Genomic DNA, 18,952 nt, shown 5'->3' with positions numbered 1-18,952 from the left:
TAAATAACATTGATTGAGAGAAAAAAAAGACTAGTTCTATCAAGGTTGTGCCTGTTTAAATCTTTTAAAATGGAGTGAAAGTCTTATTGCTATGTGTGGGTGTGTAGCTGCTTTAAATACTCAATTGAAAAGAATACATCAAAGTCATATCAAATTGTAATTCATTCCCTTTTGCAGCTGGGGCTGAAGTAGAACCCTTCCTTGTGGCCTATTGATAATACAGCCTCAGACATGAGGAAGAGATCAAAACCAACCTGTTAGTGTGCCAAGTCATTTTAATGAAAAATCCTCTGAAATCATCAATGTGTATAGGTAGGTGTCTTAAATAATTAATCAATAATTGGTGATGTTGTTCATATTTTAGAAACATTAAAATCCCTATTGAATTGATAAAACGTCAAATATGTTCAATATAATATTTGACGGCTTTCTAAAATCCTCTGTCTCAAACATTTCTGTGTTAGAGATCTTTGGCGGTTTATCAAGAGCAATCTGAGCCAATGGCTGAGAAAGAAAACAGATGCAGCACCCATTACATTTATAACACTAGTGACACAAGAAGTCCTTTCTAGTCGTTTCATACAGAAAAAAACACTGTCCAATACAATTCCCAAACAACAAAACGTTCTATTAAACTTGACTCAAAAGCGTTCCACAGGGATACTGGCCCATTCAGTGATACTAGCCCCTTCATCTACACTGATAGAAGTGGATTTAACAAGTGACATCAATAAGGAATCATAGCTTTCACCTGGTCACTCTATGTCATGGAAAGAGCACATGTTCATAATGTTTTGCACACTCAGTCTATACTCTGAAAGCAGAAAATGCCACAATAGTAAATGCCTGGAAAGAAGTACATCAAAGGAGTGTGACATTTTGAAAAGCTTGTATTCTGCGAGAGTACTGAAAATAAATGGGAATAGCGGGGCTCAGTATGGCATATTTCCTCTATTCTACTGAGCCTTATTTACTTTATGTTAGTTTTCTTATATTTTATTATTTCTTATTGTTGTTGCATTGTCAAGAAGGAACGTGCAAGTCAGCATTGTGTTGGACGGTGTATACCATGTGTAACCTGAACATACGACTAATACAACTTGAAACTCAGAAAAGTGACTCAGTTTAGCACCGTGTAGTCATGACAAAGATTGTTTTGATAAGACCAACTGCAGAGAAGTCAAAGGTCCTTGTGGATCTAATCATACTGAGTACCATGTCACTGCACTACTACACCCATTCCTACAGGAGCAGCTCTACATGAGTTACTCTACAAAGGGTTCATCCAACCCAGGTACAACCTTCTCAGAGGCCCCACTAAGGGTCATGCTTCTCATGCCCGAACAACTTCTCTCAAACCTAACCACTTACTAAATAACCACAGGGGTCATTTGTAATTGCCATAATTTTTCATGAGCTGAACCGTAAAGACGAAAGAAGTGACACTGTTCAATAATGTATTATATCCATCTATAATTAACCAAGCTTACTGGAGGGAGAAGAAAAAAGACAAGGCCACTGTCTTTTTCAGTGAGAAGGGGGGAGGATTCTAGTTGGGAATATAAATCCAGAACATTTTATACACACAAACATATCCCCGAACAGATTTACATTTCCTAGATTTGTAAATGTTGTAGATGTTAGATAGCCCAGAGAAGGGCATCCAACCATGAAAAACAAACAAGGAAAATGTTTATGCCAGAGGCAAATGATGCCTGGTGTTAAGACCACATATCTAGCAACTACTGTACTGTAGCTACATGCACCTGGGAATATTCTCAGTATACCATTACTGTGAATGCATGTTTAATTCCTAAGCAACTGAACAGAGCAGTGCATGAAATAATGAATGTATATGTACAGAGAATGATAGCTTAATCATTCCATTAAATACGTGGTATCATAGCACTAGATTGGTCAAATAAAACAATACTGCTAATATGAAAACATCTCATGAAAACCATCATTGAGCAGTAAATCTGAAAGTGTACCACTTGAGAGTAACAACAATCATTTGTAATCTATTATATTATCCATTTACTTCAGTATTGAAATGATGCCAATTAGCATCAATATTCCATAGCACCAAATGGCTCCTCTCTCATTTTAATATGAAAATAACTCTCAATCACGCTGCCATTATGCAACTGCTGTGTTGCGATTGGACGAACATCAGGATGGAATATTTTTGGATGGAATGCTGAGCATGATTATTATCTGCACACAAAACAGCCCCTTGTATTAACACAGAGGTACAGTGTGAAAAAACAATGTTTACATAACACATTTAACATGAAAATGAACATAAATATGAATATTCACACTTTGAGTGAAGCTGATCAATCAAAGGCAGTAGAATTCATCAGCTGACAGGCAGGTGTAATCAGCCATCACAGAGTGCTTTCAGGACTACCGAGGCGCTTCATTTAATTCAACGTGTAATCGATGCTGATGGGACAAACACCAACATGTATGCATGCTTTAACCCCTTACTGCCTCTTTCTTTAATGAATACAGCCACATGTACAGTTTATGTAGTGCATTTGCTTGGAAGTTTACTGTTTAAATTGTGCTTCATCCATGGGTGGTATTGCATATTTTGCCATCGTTTTATCATGAGCTCATCTGACAGACAGACATCGAGAGCAGAAAAAGAGACAGAGAAAATATGGAAATCCAGAGAGACTGGGAGGGTGGATTGATCAACTGGGTCCAAGTATTTTATAGGGCACCCATGTCACGTCTGGTGAGCCAGTGGCCTGTCGTCGGGGCTGCCAGTGGGCATAGGCACACGGGGCAGAGTGGGGCGGGGCGGGCAGCTGCTGCACTGTGACAGGCTCTGTCAGCCAGGAACCCTTGGTAATTAAAGCAGCCCTCTGTGCTATGCCTGGGGGGTGGCCTGGGACCAGGAGCAGAGACAGGGGAGGAAAGGAAACAGGGTAGGGGACAATGAGGGGGGTTATCCAATGTGAGTAAGCATTCTCCTCTTTCTGCCCAGAGGCTATACACAGGGCTTGTACAGGAACTTGCCAAATGACAGTCTCCCAATTTGATTTCATGAATATTAACCAGGACATGACAGAAGGGGCCGTTGTCTGCTCTGCTCACTGGTGATATGCAAAGACAGATCCATTGTATGATGTCAGAGGAGTAGGATATGGTAAAGCGTAGCCCCATGGTGTACCTCTAGATCTAGTTTTATTTTAATGCGTTAAACGGGTGAGAGTGGATGTCTCATTAATAGAGGAGGCAGCGGCAGCATATCTCAGTAGGGAGAATGTCAGCGCTCCAGACGTTGATGTCTGAATTATGCTGCTGATGAACCAACAGGAGGGAGAGAATCTGATGGGGGATTACAGTATATACCAAACTATAGCAGCTCCCTCTGCTGCTACTACAGCTGAATAAAAAGTACCAGGGTAAAAATAATACTGTTTCGTTGCACAATATAAACACTAGAGGGTGGAGAAAGAGTTTATTTCAAATCAAATCACATTTTATTAGTCACATGCGCCGAATACAACAGTGAAATGCCTACTTACAAGCCCCTAACCAACAATGCCGTTTAAATAATAATAATATTAATACGAATAAGAAAAATAAATAAAAGTAACTAAAGAGCAGCAGTAAAATAACAATAGCGAGACTATATACAGGGGGGTACCGGTACAGAGTCACCAGTTAGTCGAGGTAATTGAGGTAATATGTACATGTAGGTAGAGTTATTAAAGTGACTATGCATAGATAATAACAGAGAGTAGCAGTGGTGTAAAGGGGGGGGGGGGTATCCATTTGATTAGATGTTCAGGAGTCTTATGGCTTGGGGGTAGAAGCTGTTTAGAAGCCTCTTGGACCTAGACTTGGTGCTCCGGTACTGCTTGCCGTGCGGTAGCAGAGAGAACAGTCTATGACTAGGGTGGCTGGAGTCTTTGACAATTTTTAGGGCCTTCCTCTAACACCACCTGGTATAGAGGTCCTGGATGGCAGGAAGCTTTGCCCCAGTGATGTACTGGGTCGTACGCCCTACCCTCTGTAGTGCCTTGCGGTCGGAGGCCGAGCAGTTGCCATACCAGTCAGGATGCTCTCGACGGTGCAGCTATAGAACATTTTGAGGATCTGAGGACCCATGCCAAATCTTTTCAGTCCCCTGAGGAGGAATAGGTTTTGTCGTGCCCTCTTCATGACTGTCTTGGTGTGCTTGGACCATGTTAGTTTGTTGGTGATGTGGACACCAAGGAACTTGAAGCTCTCAACCTGCTCCACTGCAGCCCCGTCGATGAGAATGGGGGCGTTCTCGGTCCTCTTTTGCTGTAGTCTACAGGCATTAACCGAGCAAACAATTTGTATATTCAATCAAATGGATGGGAGAAAACAATTGTTGTTACAACTACTCTTATGAGAATACCAAGTTCTTAAAATTGCTCAATGATTGTCCTCCTCAGTGCCCAGACTTTTCTAGGTTGATTCAATCTATCTGTGCCAATGAGGGAATACTAAGGTTTTTTTTGCAAATTTCTCAAGACATTTTGAGTGCAGCATTTTCTTCATATTGGGTAGACTTTCCACAAACAAATTAACAGAAATTAAAAAAACATTATGTATTTATGGCAAGCTGGAGCTAATCCCCTTGTCAAAGCCTGTGAGCGGCAGAGGGAAGAGCAAGGGGGAGTCAATGTGTGTAGACTAAACTAAACCACTGCTACAGGGATAATGCCAAGATGCTAGACCATCTTGATTTAATGACATCCAAGTAGACCAATGCTGGGTGGCAACATTTTAGATGAGGAGGACATGGTCACACTGGACTGTTTGAATAAAGAAAGAAAGAGCTGTGAACCTTTTGAGTATAGTATGCTGAATCTTTCTTATATCCTTTGTCGGATTCCTTTGTACCAGAAATGGTACTGTACAACCAGTTGAAGACAGCGTGATTATGGTGGCCCAGAGGGTGATTGTGTATGGTGTGCTGCACAAGTTTTTGCCATTTCTAATGGTCACATCCATATTGATCAGGCCACACCTCGCCACACCCACCAAACGGGATCAAACACACACTACATGACCAAATGTATGTGGACACCTGCTTGTCGAACAGCTCATTCCAAATACATGGGCATTAATATGGAGTTTGTCCCCCCTTTGCTGCTAATAATAGCCTCCACTCTTCTGGGAAGGCTTTCCACTTGTTTCACACTTGGAACATTGCTGCGGGGACTTGTTTCCATTCAGCCACAAGAGCTGACTGATGTTGGAACATTGCTGCGGGGACTTGCTTCCATTCAGCCTAATTGCCCACTGATGTTGGGCGATTAGGCCTGGCTCGCAGTTGTCTTACCAATTCATCCCAAAGGTGTTCGATGGGGTTGAGGTCAGGACTCTGGACTCTGTGCAGGCCAGTCAAGTCCTTCCACACCGATCGCGACAAACCATTTCTGTATGAACCTCGCTTTGTGCAATTGGAGTATTGTCATGCTGAAACAGGAAAGGGCCTTCCCCAAACTGTTGCCACAAAGTTGGAAGCACAGAATCATCTAGAATGTCATTGTATGCTGTATAGTTAAGATTTCCCTTCACTGGGACTAAGGGGCCTAGCCAGAACCATGAAAAACAGCCCCAGACCATTATTTCTCCTCCACCAAAGAGTTGGCACGATGCATTGGGGCAGGTAGTGTTCCCCTGGCATCCGCCAAACCCAGATTTGTTCATTGGACTGCCAGGTGAAGCGTGATTCATCACTCCAGAGAACGTGTTTCCACTGCTCCAGAGTCCAATGACGGCAAGCTTTACACCACTCCAGCCGACATTTGGCATTGCGCATGATGATCTTAGACACTCGGTCTCCTGAGTGGCACTGGTCAAAGGCACTGCATCTCAGTGCTAGAGTTGTCACTACAGACCCTGGTTCGATTCCAGGCTGTATCACAACTAGCCGTGATTGGGAGTCCCATTCGGGCGGCGCACAATTGGCCCAGCATCGTCTGGGTTAGGGTTTGGCCGGGGTAGGCTGTCATTGTAAATAAGAATTTGTTCTTAACTGACTTGCCTAGTTAAATAAAGGTTAAATAAATAAATAAATAAATAAATAAAAGACTTGTGTGCGGCTGCTCAGCCATGGAAACCCATTTCATGAAGCTCCTGTCGAACAGTCATTGTTCTGACGTGGCTTCCAGAGGCAGTTTGAAACTCGGCAGTGAGTGCTGCAACCGAGGACAGACTATTTTACCGCTCTACATGGTTCAGTACTTGGCGGTCCCATTCTTTGAGCTTGTTTGGCCTTTGAACTTGTGTGGCTGAGCTGTTGTTGCTCCTAGAAGTTTCCACTAACAGCACTTACAGTTGACCGGGGAAGCTCTAGCAGGGCAGAAATTTGATGAACTGACTTGTTGGAAAGGTGGCACATTATGACGGTGCCACATTGAAACTCACTGAGTTCTTCAGTAAACCCATTCTAATACCAATGTTTGTCTATGGAGATTGCATGGCTGCATGGCTGAAATAGCCAAATCCACAAATTTGAAGGGGTGTCAACATACATTTGTACATATAGTGTACCTCAAAGGCTGTTAAAGAACGCAGCATTTTGGGGAAATGTGTCGTTCAGTACAAACCATCACGTAACGTAGCAAGCGTTAAACTGAACTGAACACACCCTAGGTCAAGAAGAGCACATGGGCTCAACAGTATTTTGACAGGTGACCCTGCTTAGCTTCCTCACACAGAGTTAGAGTAATTCAGTTTATTACATACTGTTGATAGTGCAGTTTGAGGGTTATTTAGATGGTGGATGGATGGATGACTATCTATGTAGACAAACACTGGAAGGAGACAGATTACACATCTGCAGAATGAATGATGGACTGACCACAGTTACTGCCATCCATGAACTCAACTACCTCCTGTTCTCCTCCAACAACTAATCTAAATCTGACCAATCAGAATAGAACAAAGTAGTTGCTAGGTAGATAAGCAATTACTGTTACAATTCCAAACAATTGATTCTCCACTTTTTAGAACTACACAACGGTGACTTTGAAAATAATATCTCTCCGAAAATGAATTATGCACTATTGATATTATTAGCAGTTACTCAAATAGTATTTTGTAATCGGTCCCCATCTTACAACACGACAGGTCTGGCCGTGAGGTGTTTCTTGTTGGTCAGATATTGTTTTTACATCAGCCTCACATACTGGGGATAGCATGTACTGGTCAACACTCTGTCACCAAACAGTAAGGTGCAGGGACATCAATGATGTTGTCATGCATATATACATCATTGCCAACCTGCATGCTCACTATGGGAACAGGATCTTCCAGAGTGGTGGCAAATGTAGACATACAGTGTAGAGGAGAAATTCGAGAGAAATGTAAAATAGGTGAACAGGTGATGCCCAGGTGATCATAAATCATGTAGGAAATGTAAAATATGTTGCAGACGCCCCATTTATTGTTAGACAGTGATGTAACACTAATTGAGAAACCAACAGAAGTGATGTCATCACATATTGTTGTTACTTCCATTGATCCACATTCCACTGTTGTCAAAGAGAATTCAGTCATGAACAGCTGGCGTTGTGAAGTGTGTCAGTGCTGTCACAACAGCTGGCTCCTGTCATCTTATTAGCTGCCCCATAACCAGGCCTCTTTAAATATGCTATGTGCCACACTCACTTAAATACTCCAGACCTATTTGACAATCTTTATAGACATATTATATTAAACATTTATCACATCCAATCCGTAAAGCAAAAATATGTATTTAACACTAAGGAGCACAGCATGTGTTCCCTAAAGAACCCCCCAGCCAACCTGCCCCCTCCTCTCTCTTCTCAGTCACTACCCTTGCTTTCTTTGTTATCCCCCTTCCTCACTACACACCATCCCTCCAAAAAATGTAATGTTCCTCCTCTCCTCTAGGGTTGTCCCTTTCTCCTGTGTGTTCGCTGTGTGACAGGGAACGTTAGCTCTGTAAAGCCAGCCAGCCAGCCAAGCAGAAGCAAATGTATTCAGAGCATTTAGTACTCCGGATTAATCGAATTATAATTTAATCATCTGATCAAACAGCAATTAGCATAATCACTTCTGGGGAAAGGCTGATAGAGAGAGAGGGAAAGCAACACATAATAAAGCTCAGGCTAGCAACACTCTAATGAGACATTTACCAACATTCACAAAGTTACTGATTCCTGGGGACTCTTTAAATATGAACCACCTCTTTTTAAAGGTGCAACTCTGCATATTAAAACATCAAATTGGTGACTGATCCAAATTCATTTGAATACACGCTCATTCATACACTGTGGTTTGTGTCTCTTTCTCTGTATTCTGAAATTAGATATGAAGTTCGAACATTGTGAACACAAACAGTATTTGCATCTTACAGAATGACTGATTGAGAAGTTTAGCTGTGATAAGGACATAGATTAAACACTAAGAAAGGTAAAAGAGTGTAGATCAATAAGACAAAGGGAAGCATATGAAATGTGAGCAACCTGCCAAGCTCAAAGAGATCCAGGGACACACCATGAGAGTCACCAAGGTGATCCATCCATACAGTACCAGAGCAAACATATGCATTGGGCATATAGGGATCCATCCAGTTAATTCCCATGGCTGTGTAGTTCAAAGCATGAGCATTTGGGTACTAGATTAAGTGACCGATTAATTCTGTCCCTCAAAAATGATATGTGATCTTTGTGACTTTGTGAATAGTTATCGTTACTCTTTGTATATGTATTCCTCATGCTGTTACTTTTCTATTATTTCTCTTTTCTCTCTGCATTGTTGGAAAGGGCCCGTAAGTAAGCATTTCACTGTTAGTCTACATCTGTTGTTTACACACTTCCAACATCTGTCCTGTTCACTGGACTCTTATGAGTTGCACTACATCCTACTTGAGCTCTATATACACACCACTCATATACAGTAGTCCTAATCCAACATACAGTATGTGCATTAGACATAGGTAGAATGTTAGTGCATGTATTTATTTTGTCAGTGTTCTCTAAAAACTGCTTTAGCCTCATTGTTCCTTCACCATGCCACTTTTCTAAGTGCTCAGCCTTTTAAAATAACATTACATAAAATAACATGTCATGTCTTTGCCAGGTTGATCAAACATGTAAATCTGTGTGTGTGTTTTTTTTCCCCAGCCGATGCTAAACAGTATAGTTAACATTTTAATGTGAAAGACATTTACATGGTGCTCATGCAATTATATTGTTCTGATTCAGCAGAATCCTTAAGGATACACAGTCTGATTTGTAATTAGATTTTACATTCAGTGAAACATACCACCACCCCTGTGAGTCTCCCATGCCCCATTACTAATTAGACTGCAAGACGGCTGCTGAACATCTTTAGTAGGCATCTTCATTATGCAGTCAGTATGTGTGAACTGGGAGATCCATTATTACACATCAGGGTCTCCATCATCAGACATTACCATTAGTAACAGTTCCTCAGGAATAACAACAACGCAGCCATTCACACTTTTCACCAGCAAACACCCTCTCAAAGGGGAACTACTCTAGAGAACAATTGACCTTAAACAAGTGCAGAATTCATGTTTGAACTAAACTCACATTTACTTCTCAAATATGTATCTATCAATGCATACAGAGCGACTATATTTTATTGCCTTACTGTACACATTTTCATAGGTAGGTCAACCGTGCTGCTCGGATACCTAGTTGCCTGTTGGGTCATTCCATTTCATTTCAATCACTTTTTGAACGCACCCCATTTGATTTGAAATAAACTTTTTATACATTGTTGCACATGGTAGAAGTGTTCAGAAAGTAACTTTTTGTACCTGACTGACCAAACATTTAAGTGTGCTCAAAGCATACCCCACCTTACCATGAGACCCTCATATCTTCATCACTGGAAAAGATAAACAGTTGAGTTTGCTATAATTTCCCCTCCTCTCCCTGTAACTATTCCCCAGGTCGTTGCTGTAAATGCAAATGTATTCTCAGTCAACTTACCTGGTAAAATAAGGGTTAAATAAATACAATTACAAACAAGATTGTCAAATTGTTATATCATTTCTTGAAAAAAAAATGTTTTCAACTTTTAACGTTTAATATCAATTATGTAGTTTAGACCCTATTTTACATCCTCTGAGGTGTTTGTGTTGTGTCCGCCATTGGTTGAGACACAGCATACTCTTGAGTGTGGGTGTCATGTTTTGGCTGAAAATTGTTTTTTCGAGAAATTATAAAATAGTTTGACAACTCTGTTTGTAAGCTTTTAAATTATATCAAACTCAACTGTTTATCTTTTCCAGTGATGAAGACATGGATGTCTCATGGTAGGGTGGGGTATGAAAAACTTTGAGCACATCTGTCTCATAAATGTTATGTCATTCAAGTTCGAAAAGTCACTTTCTTACCACTTCTACCATGGGCAAATATGGATTGAGCATTTTGAACCTCGGCAAGACGGAGCTGCTCTTTCTCCAGGGGAAGGACTGCCCGTTCCATGATCTCGCCATCACGGTTGACAACTCCATTGTGTCCTCCTCCTAGAGTGCTAAGAGCCTTGGCGTGACCCTGGACAACACCCTGTCGTTCTCCGCTAACATCAAGGCGGTGACCCGATCCTGTAGATTCATGCTCTACAACATTCGCAGAGTACGACCCTGCTTTACACAGGAAGCGGCACAGGTCCTAATCCAGGCACTTGTCATCTCCCGTCTGGATTACTGCAACTCGCTTGTGGCGGGGCTCCCTGCCTGTGCCATTAAACCCCTACAACTCATCCAGAACGCCGCAGCCCGTCTGGTGTTCAACCTTCCCAAGTTCTCTCACGTCACCCTGCTCCTCCGCACACTCCACTGGCTTCCAGTTGAAGCTCGCATCTGCTACAAGACCATGGTGCTTGCCTACGGAGCTGTGAGGTGAACGGCACCTCCGTACCTTCAGGCTCTGATCAGTCTCTACACCCAAACAAGGGCACTGCATTCATCCACCTCTGGCCTGCTGGCCCCCCTACCTCTGCGGAAGCACAGTTCCCGCTCAGCCCAGTCAAAACTGTTCGCTGCTCTGGCACCCCAATGGTGGAACAAGCTCCCTCACGACGCCAGGACAGCGGAGTCAATCACCACCTTCCGGAGACACCTGAAACCCCACCTCTTTAAGGAATACCTGGGATAGGATAAAGTAATCCTTCTAACCGACCCCCCCCCCCAAAAAAAAAAAGATATAGATGTACTATTGTAAAGTGGTTGTTCCACTGGATATCATAAGGTGAATGCACCAATTTGTAAGTCACTCTGGATAAGAGCGTCTGCTAAATGACGTAAATGTAAAAGCGGTGTGGTCAAAAAGTGATTGAAATCAAATGGAACGACCCTGTTCCCTAACTGGAAATAATAAAACAAATAATACTGATTTAGATTTAGATCTAAGTCCTCCTCAATTGCCAACATGAGGCCACTGCTACCAAAAGACAGTAAGTCTTAAAGATCTTTAAATAGATATGGAGGATTCAAGGGCATAAGTCTTACAAGAGGAGCACCTCACTATACTGGAACAGATGGATCTCTAAATCAGTGTGCTGCCTTAATTGCCCCCAGCATATTAACTCCCCTAAAACACAGGTTCCTCCTCTCAGCCAAGTTTAGTCAAATCAATCTGCCCCCAGTCTCCATTGCATTTTCCTTCTCATGTTCCTAATGTGTTGTCATGCTAGTGATGTTGGCAGCTATTTAGATGCCCTACGAGGACTATCTTTTCTGAAAATGATTTTGTACATAGAGTCATGCCTCGACAATGAGAAAGGGCATTTTGATTGAGATAGAAATGTGTACATGAGAAGTGTACATGACCTATTGACCTTAGTGTAAATGTTAATTTATTGAAGACAAAAGAAGGTGTAGGCCATCTCAAACAGCCTTGCTCAGGTTTGTCTCTCAATCATTGTGCTGAAATCTATGGTTTGCACCTCAGTCACTCCTTTGCGTCATGCCATCTCAAGCAGCCCTCCGCCATAGTGGTGTCCAAAAAGCTGCCCAGTCATTCTGAACGGAGGCGAATGACTGTTTTGTCTAAATTACACTATAGTGGCCTGGAAATACATTGACATGGCAAATATTTAGTAGGAAACAACTTTGCCATGATTATCATGTTGTCAATTTTACTTTAGACAGATGGCAATGTCGTCATTAGCTAGCAAAGTTGGTAAAAAATAGCTAGTAATGCTAACGTTAGCTAGCTAAAATTCGGTGCTCTCCCTTCAATCTTAGTTAGCTAGCTAACATTATACTGCATCTAAAGTCAATCTTTCAAAGGGTTTTCCTACTAATTATTTGGCTCCTTTTGAATTGTCATTGTATTTCCAAGCCACTGTAATGCACTTTTGATGAAATCTTCATCAGCGCTCGTTGACAATGCATTGAGCAGAATGCTCAGCCGGGCATCAGTCCTGAAATGAATGTTCAAAACAATTGTGACGAAACGTGCAACACATGAATAATGGCCCTATGTGAGCTGCCTCGCCGCATAATGTATTTAAAAACAGAATTGGAGCTTGGATTGGTTTTGCCTTAAGGCATCTTTTAGAGAGCAAAATCCTCAGCCATCTAAATATAACTATTATAGCCTACTTTATCTCTTAATTACATTTCAATTTGAATAAAAATTATAACAGGTAACCCACAGTACACAAAATAAATACATATTTTAATTTCCATATTGCATTATTAATTCATGTTTTATAAATGCTTTAATGGTTCAAAATAAAATCCCAATATCTTAGGATAATATGGATAAATGGAGTTAAAATGAGAGCACAATGTCTAAATAGGCCAGAATAAAAATTAAAAGAAGGCTTAAAAATATCATACCTGTAGAATTTTGTATTTGGAGGCTAATTACAACAGAGAAAACTAATCTACTGACCCAGTTCCCTCAAAAATTATATTGTGCAATTTAGGTATAATTCCCTCAATTATCATTATGCCAGAATATTCTAAATAAGGGCACAGGAAGTGGCTGGGCCCTTATCAAGCAATTTCCGGTCACCCACCCAGTGTATAGCCTTATTTAGTCAAACTCACACTTTCCTGACACCCATAATGGAGGTTTCCATAGAGACAGGCCAGTGAACATGTGATAGACCTGTAGATTTAGGAATTTGAATATGAATTTGGTATTTAGAATAGTAATTTAATAGGATCTCCATAGACAAACCTAACTCTAAAAAGCAACAATTAACTACAAGGTCGTTCATTCTGCCATTGCCAGCTCAGCTCAGTCAATACAGACCTCATCATTATCATGATAATAGCCATCTTCAGAAATCCAACCACAGAATACAATGAAATACAGTGCAGCGAAATAAAACAAGATTCCAGCTCCAATTGCATTCTATACCCATCGTCCAAAAAGGCATAACATAGATAACAATAGAACAACACAGAAGGGTGAAGCCATTTCCAAATAATAAAATAAATGTTTGCATGTACCCTCTATTCTATTCTTATATTAGGTTGCCAATATAAGGATTCTGAGACTATATATGGATCCAGCCTGGCCTGACAGTTGATCTAATGTCACGGCACAATTATAATGATTAATCATGAATCCTTATTGTTATTTTATGAGTTTCCACAGAAGACAGTGTGAGTGAGGGAGATACCATTTTATGTGGAGTAGAGATGGAATAGCCTAACCTGGATGTCAATAAGCAGCTGACCGAGAATAGCCTTACAAGGAAAAAGGGAAGATAGTCAAATATGTATCATTTAAGATTATTTTGGGGGGAGGGGAGTGGAGTGAAACAAGGAACTAGAAAGGAACCACTGATTTTCTTGCCAAGTGGGTTGGGTTCACCTTGTCACATCTGCGTTGGTATAAAATGAATATCCCTCAATGTGCTAAAATGGGTTAATCCCAAACCTCCAATGCCCCCTTTTTGCCTGATGCGGTAAATTCAGCGACCCTCTACGACATAACCACAACCAGAGGTTCTACCCGGTTTACTTAAAATATCTGCAACGCCCCCATCTTGTCAGCTTGTACAGTTTGTAAGAAGATATATTTTCTTTCCATTTCCCCCCTTTCTTCAACCTCTCTGTTTTCTCAGTCTCCATCTCCCCCTTTCCATACACACCCAGCCTTGTCATAACCCCCTTCCTGGGGAAGGGATTATATCCAGTAAATAATGGTTTATTTGATCCTGTGAAAGTAATAAATTGTATACATTTACTGCTTTCACCGATCAGCTTCACATTGCAGATTCATTGATTTATGAAAGCACACACAGTACACAAATACACACACACACACACACACACACACACACACACACACACACACACACACACACACACACACACACACACACACACACACACACACCTTTTAAGTGAATGCATAGAGAAAGTCTTTCTGTAATTTCTTGGTCCTTTTAATATTTGAGGTTGCAAATCAATATGAATTGATCACATGAAAGGAGACAGTATAATTCTGTGTGTAATATTCTATAATATCATTGTTTTTTATTTCTGTTACATGATATATGGACTGCAAGCTCTTTCAAATCTATTTACCAGCATTAATCTCAAGAAGAAATTACAAAAAAAATTATATTTGTCTGCAGTGTCTACAGGGGTGCCTTTCCCTTTTGCATCATTATCAGGTTCTGGTGGCTTAAAATTTTTTTTATCTCCTTTGTACACAATTATTGTTTCTTTACAAGTCTTCATTTGTCTACACCCCTGTGAAACGGGCTAGAAATGTATCTCATTGTTTAATGAAAACTTTAATGAAAACTAATGCATTTATTCAAAATCAATGTACTATTTTAATCTAATATCACACATCTCTAAGGAAAGAGTAAAATGATAGGCTACATGATCAAGCTTTTACATGTGTCTAATAGCCTTTCGAATTTGAATACCCTATATTGAACTTGAAAATATACAACTCTAAATAAATAGCTTGGATGGGGGAGGGGAAGGGGGTTAAACCAAATTTCCAGTATATAAAATACGTCAGTCATTATTGAGGCCCATGCTACTACTGACTGACATAGCCTACCGGCATAAACATCCAGGCATGTAAAAAATTATTAAATTCGATGTAGTAATTGCAACTGACAACAATTAAGGTTTTAACCTTAAGGTCACGTCTACTTTATCAAGCCTCTCACGAACATCAATGTTTTTCCTCAGCAATCAATGAAATATGCAATTGAAGAATGAAGGAATCATAAAAAATATGTTCTTTGCCTTAACACAATTTATGTGAATCTATCAAATATTGACCAATGATGTGGCGTATAGTTAAAATAGATGAAAGCACATTTCACTCCCGTTCCTCTCTCCCTAGCACTGTTGGCACCCATAAATTGTCACACAGGTGACCTCCACCCCCCTCATCTACTTTACATTCCTCACTGAATTACTGACATAACTAATGAACATTAAAATTAGCAAATTAAACTTACCATTTAAGATGCTCTGGAAAAAGATAACAGCCAATATCCACATGCCCTGCTCCGTTCAATCCCCCCAAGCTATGCTTTCTCGTCTTCCTCCGCACACTTTGACAGCTGCTTTCCTATAATTATGTTTTGTGTGGCAGGTGTAATGTTAAACATTTGCTACTAGCTTGTAGTAACCAGTCCAACTCTCTGCTGATAATAATGTCTTTACCGTCTCCTCCTTTTTTCTCTATAACGCCCTCCCTGGTGCTCTCGTAGCCTACTCTTCCTCTCCCCTTTTCAGACCCCTCTTTGAGCTTGGAGGATATGTGCCTCTCTGATTGTCTTGGTTAAAGCTGTGATATCCGACTCTACGCAGCTCTACGCTGGTCCTCCGTGCATTGCTACTTCCCCTGCTCTTCAAAGGGATGCTCGAGGGGGCTACAGTGATCGCCTGCAGCCCAGGTGTGATGCTGAGTCAGGGTAGTGGCACGCGGGCAACCTTAGTTACTAAAATAAATCTCCGGGTGTGAAACGGGGACACCTAAACAATAACGATGTGGAATCCACAAAAACGCATCTTAAAAAGAAAACTGAAAAATAAAATCAGGTTTGGAATCAAAATGTGACAAATAAAATAACTTAAAATAAAGAGTCAATGTTCAGTTCAATAAGAATGAAAACCCAATCCGGATGAGCTGAAGTCAGACCATCTTCACCACCTCTCTCCGTCCAGCAAGAGGCAAGCACGCGCATCTTCCCACTGCCCTTTTAATCGCATTGGTCCATGCGCTAACCCTCGCTGCCTCAGAGCATTACAGAATAACCCTCTCCCCTGCCTTTGCAGCCGCTTTAATTCCTCATTGCCTTAAAGGAGCAGAGGCGATAGATAGCCAGTCCTCCTAGGCGCTAGGTGAGAGCATATACAGTAAGGAGGGGGATTTTGCAGTTAAAGAAGGCGCACCTGAAGAGCCGGTTAACAAGGAGAACATTTTACGCACAGTGTTATACAGGCACAAAGTGCGTGCGTAAATAAGTGTTACTTTTATTAAGGTAAACTAGGAACTTGACTAGAAACGTATTTTCTATACAGGAAAGGTACACATGATTACGCCTTCAAAATGTTCTTGACTCAAGGTTCTTGAGTTTTTTGAAATGATATGTTTGTGGGAAATAATTTCATAAAAAATATAATTTTTCAATGGAGTTGAAATTAATCATACACACATCTAGCATTAGGTTGGTAAAATGAATGTAAAATATGTCATGATATCTTTGTGAAACAAATGAAAAAAGTAATTTTTTTCTTAATTTATTTACTCTATTTTGGGTTGGCATTACATTTTGGCATTTTGTTGAAATAGGCTATCATTCAATATTTAATTCTAACATCAACAATTATTACCACAATTGTTTTGATGGGGAATTCTAACTGGATTTGGTGCATTTTACATTGACCTGCCTCTGGTCCTTTCCCCACCCAGCCTCTGCCCAGGAGCAGGCCCTGTCTGATAATCTTCCAAAACCATCAGACCTGCCTTAAGAGGCCATTCACTGCAAACAGAGGACCTGTCTGTCAGCATCTGTCTGCAGCCACACATTCAGGACCAGCCCCTATCCCTCTCCAGGCCCTATCCCTCTCCAGGCATATATAATGTATGTACAGTTGAAGTCAGAAGTTTACATACACTTAGGTTGGAGTCATTAAAACTCATTTTTCTACCACTCCACAAATTTCTTGTTAACAAACTATAGTTTTGGCGAGTCAGTTCGGACATCTACTTTGTGCATGACACAAGTAATTTTTCCCCAAATTGTTTACAGACAAATTATTTCACTTACAATTCACTGTATCACAATTCCAGTGGGTCAGAAGTTTACATACACTAAGTTGACTGTGCCTTTAAACAGATTGGAAAATTACAGAAAATGATGTCATGGCTTTAGAAGCTTCTGATAGGCTAACTGACATCATTTGAGTCAATTGGAGGTGTACCTGTGGATGTATTTCAAGGCCTACCTTCAAACTCAGTGCCTCTTTGCTTGACATCGTGGGAAAATGAAAAGAAATCAGCCAAGACCTCAGAAAGAAAATTGTAGACCTCCACAAGTCTGGTTCATCCTTGGGAGCAATTTCCAAATGCCTGAAGGTACCACGTTCATCTGTACAAACAATAGTATGCAAGTATAAACACCATGGGACCACGCAGCCGCCATACCGCTCAGGAAGGAGACGCGTTCTGTCTCCTAGAGATGAACGTACTTTGGTGCGAAAAGTGCAAATCAATCCCAGAACAACAGCAAAGGACCTTGTGAAGATGCTGGAGGAAACAGGTACAAAAGTATCTATATCCACAGTAAAAACGAGTCCTATATCGACATAACCTGAAAGGCCGCTCAGCAAGGAAGAAGCCACTACTCCAAAACCGACATAAAAAAAGCCAGACTACGGTTTGCAGCTGCACATGGGGACAAAGATTGTACTTTTTGGAGAAATGTCCTCTGGTCTGATGAAAGAAAAATAGAACTGTTTGGCCATAATGACCACCGTTATGTTTGGAGGAAAAAGGGGGAGGCTTGCAAGCCGAAGAACACCATCCCAACCGTGAAGCACGGGGGTGGCAGCATCATGTTGTGGGGGTGCTTTGCTGCAGGAGGGACTGGTGCACTTCACAAAATAGATGGCATCATGAGGCAGGAAAATTATGGGGATATATTGAAGCAACATCTCAAGACATCAGTCAGTAAGTTAAAGCTTGGTTGCAAATGGGTCTTCCAAAGGACAATGACCCCAAGCATTCTTCCAAAGTTGTGGCAAAATGGCTTAAGGACAACAACGTCAAGGTATTGGAGTGGCCATCACAAAGCCCTGACCTCAATCTTATAGAACATTTGTGGGCAGATCTGAAAAAGCGTGTGCGAGCAAGGAGGCCTACAAACCTGACTTGGTTACACCAGCTCTCTCAGGAGGAATGGGCCAAAATTCACCCAACTTATTGTGGGAAGCTTGTGGAAGGCTACCCGAAACGTTTGACCCAAGTTAAACAATTTAAAGGCAATGCTACCAAATACTAATTGAGTGTATATAAACGTCTGACCCACTGGGAATGTGATGAAAGAAATAAAAACTGAAATAAATCATTCTCTGTCACAAGCTTCGTTGAAGGGGGACCAAAACGCAGCGGGTAAAGTGCTCATCTTCTTATTTTATTAAAGAAAACACTTAATCAAAATAAACAAACAACAAAAACAGTCCAGTAAGGTGCACAGACTATACTAGAAACAACCACCCACAAAACACAAGTGAAAACAAACCCAACTAAATATGGCCTCCAGTTAGAGACAATGACAACCAGCTGCCTCTAATTGGAGGTCATTACCCAAAACCCCAACATAGAAATAGAAAACTAGATAAACACATAGAAATAGATAACATAGAACATAAACCCAAAACACACAAAACAAACACCCCCTGCCACGCCCTGACCAAACTACAATGACAAATAACCCCTTTTACTGG

General features: G+C 40.9%; 1 protein-coding gene across 1 annotated transcript in view; it reads right to left on the bottom strand.

Moving 5' to 3' along the window:
* LOC106612992 (Down syndrome cell adhesion molecule) overlaps positions 1–16,262 on the bottom strand; it is a 196,216-nt gene extending 179,954 nt beyond the window's left edge. The window contains exon 1 of the mRNA XM_014214775.2: positions 15,457–16,262. Coding sequence (XP_014070250.1) covers positions 15,457–15,499 — 43 coding nt within the window. The 5' untranslated portion in view covers positions 15,500–16,262. The remainder of the gene's footprint in view (positions 1–15,456) is intronic.
* Between the last annotated feature and the right edge of the window lie 2,690 nt (positions 16,263–18,952).

The sequence above is a fragment of the Salmo salar genome, chromosome ssa09 (assembly GCF_905237065.1).
Source record: "Salmo salar chromosome ssa09, Ssal_v3.1, whole genome shotgun sequence".
Taxonomy (NCBI): Eukaryota; Metazoa; Chordata; class Actinopteri; order Salmoniformes; family Salmonidae; genus Salmo; species Salmo salar.
Note: the sequence above shows the minus strand (reverse complement) of the source record. Positions and strands in the feature narration are given on the sequence as shown.